At 38.9% G+C, this 13,783-nt stretch overlaps 1 protein-coding gene across 3 annotated transcripts in view; it reads left to right on the forward strand.

The window, feature by feature from the left end:
- GALNT1 (polypeptide N-acetylgalactosaminyltransferase 1) overlaps positions 1-13,783 on the forward strand; it is a 127,322-nt gene that overhangs the window by 61,494 nt on the left and 52,045 nt on the right. For all 3 annotated transcript variants that reach the window (XM_053902580.1, XM_019465395.2, XM_053902581.1), the window contains 2 exons: positions 1,913-2,162; positions 10,663-10,837. In XM_053902580.1, the coding sequence (XP_053758555.1) occupies positions 2,024-2,162; positions 10,663-10,837 (314 nt within the window). In that variant the 5' untranslated portion in view covers positions 1,913-2,023. The remainder of the gene's footprint in view (positions 1-1,912; positions 2,163-10,662; positions 10,838-13,783) is intronic.

Below are 13,783 nucleotides of genomic sequence, written 5' to 3' on the forward strand. Positions count from 1 at the left end.
TTGTGAAGTCCAAGTTACCATCTTATGATTTGTACTTCTTTTGTTCTGTTCTGAGGAAACTTTGCCTCACCCAGGGTCTCAAAGACTTTTTGTCTCTCCTTTATCCTCCTTTCTCCCTACACCTCCTGCTTCATCCATACCCCTCTTCTCCCAAACACATACATACCCACTTCATCTTCAATTTTCTAATCTAATTGTGCTGCCTTGGAAAAATTAAATAAGAATGGATACAAAGTAATAGAGATTTACACTGGAGTATTGTGGGCCATAAGCATTTAAAAAAATAACAATCAGCAGATTTTCGAGAATAGAAAGCTACATTTGAATCCCAGATACTGTACTAGCAGTCAGATTGTTTGCTTTGCCAGTGACCAAAAGAGACAGCTTTTCATGTAAAGTAGCTCAAAATAAAAATTTGTTTCTATCTAGCTTCTCTGGAGAAAACTATTGCTTTACGATGCTGTGCACTATAGTGCTTCTGGTCCCCCCCTCCCCAACCCTAGTCACCCTAGTTATCAGTACTTGCTCACCGCATGGGACACAGTATCAGATATTGATTGAATAAGTACAACTTTGAGGCAAGCATATGACAGTAACATACATCCCTGTTCACTGTGCAGTCAGGGAATGTTGGTTTGATGAAGGAGGAATGTCAAGAAAACAAAGGTCTCAGAGCACAAATAATACTTTACATTTGTAAGTATCACTTAGTATTTTTTTGGGTGCTTTTCAGGTCGCTGTCTAGCAACCTTGTGAAGTAGGCAAGAACTATTATATATCTTTTTTATAGATAAACTCTCTGGCCTGTCCTGAATTGCTCAGGTAATAAGTACCACTGTTGCCCACCATGGCATGTAAAATTGCCCTTTAAGAAGCTGCTATGTTGCCCATCAGCCCAATCCTTCAGAACATCTGCTCATTTGGCTTTTTTCGTGAGGCACATGTGCAAAGTGTGTTTCTTCTATCCACTTCATCTGAATGCACTTGGCTTGTCTCCCTCCTGATCAGCAGTGACATAGGCCTTTGAGCTTCCATGTCAGCTGCTTATCAGAATGATTCCTGACCTCTCTGAGGTCCCTCACACTGCTCCAGAGCTCCCCAAGATGAGCTCCTTAGTAACAGAAATGTTACTAGTTAGACTATCCCAAATGACTTTCCAAATTGGGTGATAGTTCCTTCCATCATTTTCTTTGGTGTTTTAACAGATTGAGGGGTGGGGTGGGGTGGGGGGAATAGAAACTAAAGATCAGAGAAGTCTGTAAAATTACTGTCAAGAGCCAGGACTAGGTCTCGGATCTTAAACTCTTTTCTTCTCCATTATACTTGCTGTGAGTGTTTCTGAATGGTGGCTGGTGACTGTAGTGTTTTTAGAATGGGATTCAATGGAACAGAGGGATAAGAATTAGCCCAATAAACTGCTATCGTACAATACTGGGAGACCTCCTATTAGTCCTTAGGACCTGGAAACCTGAATGGACTGAGAATCACTGGTTTCTTAAACTCCTGTGGCAGTTAATGGCTTAGCATTTAACATAGCAGTTGAATAGAAGGCAGTTCAGCCCTGTGTGTTTCATGGATATGAGATAGTGGCACACTATTGTTTTAATTTGCGTTTTCCTAATACTGAATTGAGCGCTTTTCCACATTTATAGGCTGTTCAGGTTTCCTTTCTGCATAGTGCTTTTGTATATTCTTCACCCATTTTTCTTTTGGACTGTTATATATTGATTTGTAGGAGTTATTTGTACACTCTTGGCACTATTCATTTTTATGTATTTTACAAGTGTTTTTTAAGTCAAATGTTTAAACTTACTCTGAATAGTAAAATTTCATGTGCATGTTAAATTAATCTTACAGCTCATTTTTAAGGTTCTGATTTTTTAAGTTATCTTTTTTCTTTTTGTCTCTATAGGTTATGAACGTGATTTCTGATGAAACTGGATTGGAATAGTTTTCATGATCTTTGCATATTTATATATATATATATATATATTTTAAAATTTTGCATTTGACTTAAAGTGCCATGAGAAAATTTGCATATTGCAAGGTGGTCCTAGCCACCTCCTTGATTTGGGTACTCTTGGATATGTTCCTGCTGCTTTACTTCAGTGAATGCAACAAATGTGATGAAAAAAAGGAGCGAGGACTTCCTGCTGGGGATGGTGAGTGACGTTTTACACTGATACATCTGTTTCAATAAGTATGTCACTAGTTTGTTCACTAATTTGGATACTATAAAATTTTCATTTTTTTAGATTAATAGTAATTCCTGACTTCCTAAATATGATGATCATGTTACCAACAGTTTTCCAGTGGGTTCCTCCAACAGTTAAAAACGAGATTCAAGTCTCAGTATAGAGTTGCTGAATTCAATATTTGTGTTCACTGTTACTTGTAGTTAATTTTCTGCAAACTGTATTACCAAGTAATGTGGAGAAACTAATATTAATGGTTTTGAAACTAATAACAACTAATAGTTGGAACCAACAAAATGGTATGGCATTAGTGTAATGACATAAATGCTGAATAGAGTGTTAAAATTTCATTGTTGGGTATTAAAAGATGTTTTTTCCTGCCTTCCCATCTCATTGCTGAGGGAAATCATTCTAGATGGAGGTAGTCTGGAGAGTTCTTTTTGTTAATGCTGTAAATAGCTCCAGTTAGCACTTTTGAGAGGACTTTTGGAAGGATGAGGCTGTATAATAAAGACCACAGTGAGACTGCAGTATCTGGTATGGAAAAGAAAGGAAACACAAATATGAAGGACCTAGGTTTGAAGTCCTGACATTTTGGGCAGTGGACACCTGGAAAATTCAGTTTTGAATACCTGTGTTCAAACCAACAAACAAGTGCTGCTTTTTATTTTTTAACATAATGAAAATGACTTTGCATTATGAGTCAATAATTCAGCTGTTCTGAGCTCTGAACTCTCTATGATTAGTTATAGAAAATCTGGCTATGCAGTAATTCTACTATTTTTAGGAATTCTATGTGAATGATTACTGTTTTAACATCAGTTTTATTTGAATATGTAATCACAGTTAAATTTTTTGTGTTTTTATAATGAGAGCACCTGGTCCCCTAAAATTTATAATCTAAAAATATTTGTTTGTATTGGTTAACTGTGCCTACTTACTGTAATTTTTATAGATGGGTTTGTATAACAAGTTCTGTTCATTTCTTCTTGGGAAATTTACCTAAAATTAGATTCAGTTGCTTGCACTGGCTCTAGTAATACCTAGGCTATAATCCCTCCCTGACTTTTTAATTTTCACTTTGCCCTTAAGTTTTTTTTTTTTTTTTAAATCTTTATTTATTTTTGAGAGACCAAGTGTGAGCAGGGGAGAGGCAGAGAGAGACACACACACAGAATCTAAAGCAGGCTCCAGGCTCCAAGCTGTCAGCACAGAGCCTGGTGTGGGCCTCTAACCCACGAACTGTGAGATCATAACCTGAGCCGAAGTTGGACACTTAACCGACCGAGTCACCCAGGCGCCCCTCCCCTTAAGTTTTAATAAAATATACTTTAATTCAAAGTCAGCTTATTAATTTGTTGACCTTCCTGGTTTACTCTGTGGCTCTGCTGTTTAGTACCTTTGTTGGTTGACTCCTTAACTGTTGTCAGAACTGTAACTCTGTCTAGATTTAACTCAGAGGGCAGGTATTACCATCTACCAGTAAGTTGGATATTCTTTTCCCAAATAGAACAGATTAACTTTCCCCTCACCCTGCTTTAATTTATTGCCATTTATAGTGGAAGCTCATGATGTTCTATTTTAAACACAGAGACATAAAAGTTAGAATAGGACCTTTAGTGTGTGAAGATCCACTTGGTGAATATTTTTAAAACTCTGATATGTGCTGGGCAGTATATATATGCTACACAGTTCAATAACAAAAAATAAGGCAAAATTCCTCCCTTTGAGGAACTCACAGTTCAAGAGGAGAGAAAGAATAAGTAAAATACTGATAGAATAAATAGCATTCTAGAGATGTGCACAAGAGCAGAAAGTGCTGGGAACATCTCGGGGTGTCTGAGAAGGTTCAATAGGGAAATAATGCTCATGTTGAGAAGTGTCATGGTGAGCAGGTGTTTTTTACGTTTGATAAATAAGCAAAGGAAAGAAGCATGTGCAAGATATGCAAGTGAGAGAATAGAGTTGATGGATAGAGAATGTGAGGAAGGAGCACAGATGAAGCTTGGGAGGTTAGCAGAAGCCACATTCCCGAAGGCCTTTTATGGCATCCTGAGGATTTTGGATTTCTTCCTGTAGGCAGTGGCATGCCGTTGAAGGATTTTAAACAAGGGAGTATGTAACCTGATGGGATCCAGACTTTCTGAAGAAAGCCTCGGTGGGCATGTGGCTCACGTACTAGAAGAGAATAAGGCAGCAGCTAGTCGAAGCTGTCATGAAAGTTTAGAGAAGTTCTTAGAGCCTACACTAAAGTGATACTGAGGTAGAAAGGAAAAATATATATACATAAGAAATACGTAAACAGTGGAATTTATATAACTTGAGCCACTGAATGTAGGTAGTAATGAAAGAAGAGTTTAAGATACTTCTCAGGTTTCCCTGTTCGATGAACTGATAGGAGGTGGGCCCCCAGAGGTGGAGCAGCTTTGGTGGAAGGTGAAAGGATGAGCTGGGTTGGGAGTATTTAACTTGGAAAATTCTGGTAGAGACGTTCTGCAGGAGAGAGCAGTCGAGGCGCAGAATGTAGGTGGTAGCATAAGCCTGGTCTGTGCAGAGGACTGCATCAGGAGCATGTATAGACTCAGAAGGGACAGACCCAGTGTTGAAGAGCATCGTGGAGGTCAGTAAAGAGTCATCTCAGGAAGTTAGAGGTGGAAGGGGAAGCCAGAGGGAGAGTGCTCATGAAAACCCTGGAGTGTTGTTTGTCAAGAGATTTTATCTGCGATGAAGAGGAAGTGTTTCTATATGTTTCTGTATGAGGTTTGTTTTGACCCTGGCAGGTGCCATCTGATTGCCAATAGGTTTGATGTACCCGTGAAGAGTAGAGATGTGTAGCTTATTCTTTAGGAAGCTTCAACACAGAAAAAGGGGTGGTGCATGGGGTGCCTGGCTGGCTCAGTTGATGGAGCATGTGACTTGATCTTGGGGTTGTGAGTTTGAACTCTACATTGGGTGTAGAGATTATTCAAAAATAAAATCTTAACGGAAAAGACAAAAAAGAGAAGGGTAGCGCAGTAGTTAAAGGAATGGAGGCAGTTTTATGTTTGTGTGTATTTTTTATGTACATTGAGGGGGAGGTTAAAATGTAAGGGAAAACTAATACCTGAAAAAGCAGGTTCTTAGCAGATGAAACTATGTGGTATCAAAACCATAAGAAAAGGATTGTATTTGAAGAAATTGCCGAGGCTAATACAGTTTTGAAAACAACGGTGGCATGAGCATCAAAGATAAGAAGTAGCTTTTATACAAAGTACAAAGGTACTAGGTAAAGGAGAAATGGTCTGGGAGTAACGGTGTGGAGATGTGAGATCTCATCCGAACCTTGTGAGACACAGAGAATGACCAGTTCTCCCAGAAGAGGTTTGTGAGGGTGGTGGGCTCTGGGGGAGGGCAAATTTGAGTGAAATCTGCTAGAAGGGCCTATGTGTTGTGGAGAAAGAGAATGAAGAGGCTTTACATTGGTGGGGGGTAGAGGGGATCAGGCTGTTTCACACGACTGAGGAGGAGGGAAGCATGAGAGAATGGCTGAGCAGTAAGCCAGGAGGTGAGGAAACTGTAGGAAGGGAGACCAGGTGAGAGGCTGAGGGTTCCAGACGGGGCTTCAAAGGTAGCATACTTATTGGTTTATATACTGTAAGAAAGCAGAAACATTCCAGCTATCATTGTAAGCTACATCCCAATCAGAGTTGTTAAAATGTGGAAAAAATATTTTGGAATACATAAAAGAGATAATGCCTAAAAACAGTAGAGATGATAATTGTGTACGGGCGCCTGGGTGGCTCAGTTGGTTAAGTGCCCCACTCTTGATTTCGGCTCTGGTCATGATCTCACAGATAGTGGGATCAAGCTCCTCCTCGGACTTTGCGCTGACGCACAGATTCTCCCGCTCTCTCTGCCTCACCCCTGCCTGTGTGTGCTCTCTCTCTCTCCCTCTCAAAATAAATAAATGAACATTTTTTAAAAAGATGATAATTGTGTAATAAGAGAAAATCATTTATGAGAAGTGGTTTTAGCCTTTTATTTGTATTTTTCCCCAAAAGGGTTTCATAACTTTATACCTCTTTATTCTACTTATTTGAGAAAAATACAAGTTAAAATTTGTAAGATTTATTAAAATACATTCAAAGGTAGGTCGTGTGGCTTGTGTATATTAATCTGGTTTGGTGGCATTCAGGGTGAATCTGTAGTTTTCTTGGTAATTAAGTTTTTAAAACATGATACTTTTTGGTTGGCTCATAAGACCAAGAGTTGTGAGTTTGAGCCCCACATTGGGAGTAGAGATTATTTAAAATAAAACATGAGACTTTATTGTTTTATAAGTGAGGTTTACCTGAAATGTAAAATACATTTGTTCTCACATAATACTGTGGATTTAAAACACCTTAGTCTCTCCCTTGTCAGAGTTGATTTGATTTTTAGAAATGATCTGCATGTAAAATTTTATGCCAAGGAAGATTTTCTTTCAGTTCATAAAATGATATCCAAATCCCATTTCAGTTGGTTTTAAACAAAAATTTCACTGAACTTTTAATTTACATAAAAGACTGGTAAGTAGAGTGCATGGAAAGTTAATGCTTATCATTTAATCTGCAAGTGCATTAGTAGGAAAAATACATTCATTATCCACATGCACTTTATCCTGAGCTCTTTGCCAAAGAAAACTAGTTTACTAGTCCATTTAATTATTTAGGATATTATAATCTCTAAATTAGAGTATTGTGGTGGATTCTGTAAGTCATCTAGTAGTCATATAATTTTTGGTAATTTCTATTATAGCTTGGAAATTTCATGTGTACCAGTAGGTTGAGTTACTTAATGTGGACACTGTACTAGATATTCAGGTTATTAATAAGTACCAGGTGGTCAGATTAGTAACATGTCACAATAGCAGGATTGTATATGTTCTAGAGTTTTGTCTGCTTCTTTAAGATCTTAAGGCCAGAGTTTTACTTCACAGTGATTGGGCAAGATTTTAACTTTCTGGTCATATAGTCTCTTAAGCTATAAGAAATCAAGCTTATACTTACTAGTCCTCACAGAAGTAATATCTAGAGTCCTCCTTCATGCTCCCACAACCCCCAGGGAAAATGTCAAATATAAACAAAAGTGGAGAAATCGAACTCCCATATACCCACCATCTGGCATCAGCAGTTTTCATTTCAGAGCTGGTCTGGTGGCATGGATGTGTGGATGTCTCTTTCTCTCTGTCCTCCCTTTCAATATTTTGTTGTTGATGATGAAGAAAAAATTGGGTGTTTCCCCCCCACCCCCCCAGTTTCCCACAGTTAGGATTTGCATCCCTTTAACACTTTTTGTCATGTCCTTTGGTGTCTTATATTTTCTGTGAATTGATAGGTAGGTCCGAAGGCTTGATCAAATTCAGGATCTCCCTCTTTCCCCCACCACCTCACCCCAGCAAAAATATGTTGTAGGTGGTATTCTGTATAACTTAATACTCTTACTTTTTTTTTTTAACTTTTTTAAAATTTATTTTTGAGAGAGAGAGAGCGAGCATGAGTGGGGGAGGAGCAGAGAGAGAGGGAGACATAGAATCCAAAGCAGGCTCCAGGCTGTGAGCTGTCAGCACAGAGCCTGACACGGGGCTCGAACCCACGACCATGAGATCATGACTTGAGCTGAAGTCAGACACTTAACCAACTGAGCCACCCAGGCACCCCATGCATAACTTAACACTCTTAATTTAAAAGCCAAACAGCATGAAAATGTTTTTTTTCCATTTTAACTTTAAAGCATCGTCTTATACTAAAATAGGGTTCTGATAACGAAAGATATTTATGATCAGAGCCACTAAATGTCTCCCACCTACTCTTTGTGTTAACTGTGCTCTCCATGCACACAGTAAAATTGCCACATCCAGAACTCTGCTGCTTTCTCTTGACCCCTGAATATCCCAATCCCCAAATCTGTTGGTTGCTTTTTTTTTTTCAGAGACAGACTCAATTAGAATTGACTCTAATAAGAGTTTTATAACTTGTGATTTTTAAATATTTAAAATACTACTTGTATTATAGTTTTTATTACACTTGTGATTGGGAAATCTTGAAATTGTATCAACCCTGATATTTAAAGAGCTTAGTTACTTGGCAAACATTAGACAGGCTTTGTTTTTAAAAATTGTTTTACATGAGTTTCCTATAATTTTCCTATAATTGAAGTTATTTGCTAATATATTTTTAAAGTTTATTTATTAATTTTGAGAGAGAGAGAGAGAGATTGAGCTGGGGGAGGGGCGGGGGGGGGAGGAAGGGGGAGAGAGAGAGAGAGAGAACATATGAATGAATGAATGAATCCCAAGTTGGCTCTACACTGTCAGCATGGAGCCTGATGTGGCACTTGAACTCTTGGACTGTGAGATCATGACCTGAACCAAAACCAAGAGTTTGTCACTTAACCAGCTGAGCCATCCAGGTGCCCCTATTTCCTAATATTTTAATGCCCTCCCCAAATCACAGTTCATTCTGAGAACAAGAGCAAAATTATCTTATACCATTTTTTTTTCTTGATGGTTGTCTAAGACGGGTGTTTTTATATTCTAGACAGAGTTGTTGAAGACACAGTAATTTCATATTCTCTGGCTCTGGTGTTGGTAGGTTGCTTTGTACCACGATCTGAAACAATCTACAGGTCAGCTTTACCAACTAGTCCTATTCTTGGGCAGATGAAGCCTGGCTGAAGAGAGATGGCTTGTCTACTGCCTTGATGTCTCTATTTTTGTGCAGACTTTTTGGAGGTGCCTAAAACGTAAACAATGGGAGAATAAAATTTTCAGTTTTAAAAATAAACAAGTAATGTACGAAACAGGTATTCAAGAAAATTTTTGTAATGTTTATTTTTGAGAGAGAGGGAGAGCGCACTGCATGCATGAGTCGGGGAGGGAGCAGAGAGAGAGGGAGACAGAATCTGAAGCAGGCTCCAGGCTCCGAAATGTCAACACAGAGCCTGATGCAGTGCTCAAATTCACAAATTGTGAGATCATGAACTGAGCTGAGGTTGGACGCTTAACCGACAGAGCCACGCAGGTGCCCTCAAAACAGGTATTTTTATCCCATTCTTGGCCTCACCCCATTCTCTACCAATCCCTTTTATTTTTTAAAAATTTTTGCCCCATCCCTTTTAGATGAGAAGTTTAATACACTTTTTTCCAAGTTTAATATATCTGGGAACTTGTTTTTCTTGGAACATTTTTTAACATGTCAAAAGTATAAAACAAGGAATAATATTTCGAAACTGCTGATCTAGAATATTACCCTTTTTATGTTATCACGAGATAACATGACTTAGAATGATCTTTCATGATACTCCACCTTGCTTGATGCTTATTCTGATGTCTATTATCATTTCTAGGGTTTCATTTTGGCTTATTTTGAATAGCACTTTTGCTCTCATTAATTCAGCATATACTTATAAAACTCCTACAGGACACTGTGCTAAACTCCCCAAAAAGTATGCAAATGAATCAAACTTCAGCTAAAAAGAGATCGTAATCTAGTGGGGAGCCCACAAGACAGGTTAACAATCATTATGGAGGTAGTAATTGATTAGAGATCTAAGAGCCCTAAATGAAATGATGTGGCAGTCAGGAGTAGCAGATGATCGCTGCAGAGAGATTTGGAAAAGCTGCAGGCAAAAGAAGCTGTTGTAGCTGGGACTTGAAAGACAAGTAGGGGTTTGGTATTGTAGAAATTGGAATGGGGAGATGCCATGGGAGGGGACCAGTGTGAGCAAAGGCACCAACACAGGAAAACATGAGGCACTTATGAAGGAAAGTAGTGAGTTGCTGTTTGACTGAAGGATGATGACACACTGGAGTGGGCGTGGGGGGTGGCATGGTGGAGGGCTGAATAAGTGTTAGGTTTGGGAAATTTGGTTAAATTTTCTGTTAAAGAGGGGCGCCTGGGTGGTTCAGTTGGTTAAGTGTCCAACTTTGGCTCAGGTCCTGATCTCGCGGTTTGTGAGTTTGAGCCCCATGTCGGGCTCTGTGCTGATAGCTCAGAGCCTGGAGGCGGCTTTGGATTCTGTGTCTCCCTCTCTCTCTGCCTACCCCCACCCCCACTCATGCTCTGTCTCTCTCTTTCTCTCTCACAAAAATAAACATTAAAAAAAATCTTTTTTAATTCCCTATTAAAGGGTTAGACTTTAGGAGATCATGGGAATACCACAATGAAGGTCATGCTTTAGAGAGGTTAATGTGGTGACAGTATTTGAGATGGGAACGCCAAGGCTGCGTGCGATTCAGGTGAGTGAGTAGTGCAGGGTGTGGAGGTCTTGAGTGAGGACACTTGTGTGGAAGAGGAGGACAGGGCAGCCCCTAGAAGGTGTCACAGACGTAGAGGACGGGCTCAGAAATGGCTCTGGGTGCTGAGGGCACAATTTAAACTCATGTTATTAAACAGAAATATTTACATTTGCTGTAAAATTGTTAATTAAGTTTCCTCCTTATTCTTAGTTCTAGAGCCAGTACAAAAGCCTCATGAAGGTCCTGGAGAAATGGGGAAACCAGTTGTCATTCCTAAAGAGGATCAAGAAAAGATGAAAGAGATGTTTAAAATCAATCAGTTCAATTTAATGGCAAGTGAGATGATTGCACTCAACAGATCGTTACCAGATGTTAGGTTAGAAGGGTAAGTACCTAGTGTGGTCCTGTTGGCATTTAATTAAAATGAAAAGTGTGCTCTCAAGTCCCAGTAAGTTGCACTTCAGTGTTGACTATTCTGAAAGTGAATGTTATATCACTGTTATTACTTATCCCATTTAACTTATTAAATGTTGATGAAAATAGTACTGATCATTAGGCTATATATTTTAGGCTTTAGATTAGAAGTGTATTTTAAACTTATCAAAATGTTCCTATAATCAGCTTTTTAAAAAAGATTCTTTTAAGTTGTAACTTAAAACAGTAATGTATATAGTCATAGGTGTACATATTAGTGAATTTTTACATATACATATACACCTGTCTCATCATTATCCAAATCAAGATATGTGTGTTAAATGAATATACCATAATTTATTTACACATTGATAGACATTTGGGTTGTTTCCACCCTTTGACTATTATGAACAAAGCAGTTGTGACATTCTTATGCGTGTCTTTTGGAGGACTTAGACTCTTGTTTCTGTTTGGTATGTCTAGGGGAAAGGAGTAGGTTATACATATATCTAGCATTAGTATGCGCTGCCAAACATTTTTCCAGGACGATTGTGCCAATTTGCATTCCCACCCCCAATATAAGAGGCCCAGTTGCTGCGTGTGAAAGGTACACAAGATATCTGGGCTAGGGGACAACAGGCCCAGTGAAGAGCAAAGGAACTATGCAGAAAACACACGGAACAAGTGGGCAGATACATGTAGCTCCTGAGACCCTACCACCTTGCCCTCTGTGGCTCCCATTGATGCCAACAGCCAGGCCTTCCCTCTCCCTCTCCAGGCAAGAGATTGGAGGATCATTCGTAACACAATAGGACTAAACACAGAGAGAGGGAGGAAAACTGATATTAAGCATCATTCAGAGCTAATAATCACCTTTTTGGTTCCCTATTTTTATAACAAATAGGTAACCAAGAAATACTAGACGATCACAAGAAACCCTCAAACATGGAAAGTATAGTCCCCAAAAAGAGAAGTAAGTAATTTGGGAGAAGCAAAAACTATTCAGGTAGAAGAAAACTTAAAAAAAAAATAATCCCAAAGAAATAAAATATTACAACCGTAAAACAAGAGTAGGATACTATTCAAAAGATACACTAGGAGAGCCAAAAAGAGTTTTTGGGAGTTTAAAAAGAAAGAAAGAAAAAGGCAGAACTCAATAGCAGCTCAGCAGCAACCCTAGAAACAAAGGAGCAACATTCTAGAGGAAAACAATTTCCAACCTAGAATTCTATATCTGTCCAAACTTGCAGTCAAACACACAGGTTAAAAAGGGACATTTTTGGAAATCCAAAAAGGTCTCATAACACTGAGCTGCCACACATCCTTTCTTGGGAAGTTACTGGAGATTATGCTTCACCAAGTGAGGACTCAAACCAGGGAAAAGATGGACACAGGATATAGAAGACAGGAGATGTGACATAAAATTAATGTGGTGAGAATCCCTTGAGGATGGTGAAGGGAGAGCCCTTCATGAGAGTTGTGTAGGCCAAGAGGCGGCCCACCCAGATGGACGGAGGCCAGGATACTCATGCCCTGGAGAGACTTCAAGAAGATGGGGGATGGTACCGCTGAATGTCTCTAGAAGAGATTTAAATCTGACAATTGATGGGGAGTTTGGGATGCAGTTAATATTGTGCATATAAAAATTAAACCGGGGTGGGGGGGATTGAGAGTATCTATATGTTCATCCAGCAGATTCATTGTAAATCTTAGGTTTTCACAAGCTATTTACTCTCCTGAACAATTTAAGAACAATTTTCTTACTAAAGAAAGCCAGACTCTTCAGGGAAGCCTGCAGTTAAAATTTGAATGATGTCTATGTTAAAAAAGACTCAATTATTTTTGTTTTGGCAAAGTTATTTTTGTAATTGTATTAATTCCCCTATGTACATTATCACTCTTAACACATTTTGTTAAGCATTTACGTTTTGAACAGTGTTTAAATGGTGTGATACACATGCTCGTGCACTGAATTTTGGGCTTGTTGAAGACTGCTCAGATTCGAAAGTCTTACTTTGCACAAGCTGCTGATACATAGTCCTTCTTGCCAGACATTTGGGCCCCGTGGGAGTGGGCCACTTAAGGAAGCCGGCACAAAGTCACTACTGCAACTGAGTAGCCTTTTTACACCTTCTTGCTCCATCTCTGTGCAAGTGTCCTTTAAAGTTGTTGTTTGTTTAACTTTTATTGTGGGAAGTTTCAAATGTATACAGAAGGAGACAGTAGTATAATGAATCCTCATGTGTTCATCACCTTGCTTCAATAATCCCTAATAGTCTCGTCTCTTAATGCCCTTTTATATGTCCCTCCAACAGTCTCTGTCTCCTGGTATTTACACCTCTATGTATTTTCTTCCTGCACTGCACTAGCATTGGTCTGTATGACCAGTAGAACACAGTACAAGTGATGGAGTGTCGCTTTCAGGATTAGGTTATAAAATGCATTGTGGTTTCCAGTTTGGTTTTTTATTCTCACTTGGATTATTAGCTCTGAGATTACCCAGTTGACTTGACATGAGCACCCCTGTGGTAAAGCCCATTTGGTTTGTGGCCTTTTGTGGATAACCAGCTGAGTGCTCTTAGAAGCAGATTCTCCTATTCCAGGCAAAGGCATATCATTTGTAAATATTTCATTATGTATCTCTGAAAGATAAGGACTTACAGAGAAAGGAAGGAAGGTAGGAAGGTTATGATACCATTTTTATACCTGAAAAAATAATTAACAGTGACTCCTTAATAACATGAAATACCTAGGTAGTGTTCAGATTTCCCTAGTTACGTCATACTTTTATTTTTTTTGTAGTATTTGTATCAGGATCCCAATAAGGTCCACACATTGCAACTGGCGAACAGGTCTCTTAATTAAGTCTTTCTTAGTCTCTGTAAGTTTCCTCTCCATCTTTTTTCTCCTTAGAGTT

Source organism: Panthera pardus, unplaced genomic scaffold (genome assembly GCF_024362965.1).
Source record: "Panthera pardus isolate Hobbes unplaced genomic scaffold, ASM2436296v1 HiC_scaffold_15, whole genome shotgun sequence".
NCBI lineage: Eukaryota > Metazoa > Chordata > Mammalia > Carnivora > Felidae > Panthera > Panthera pardus.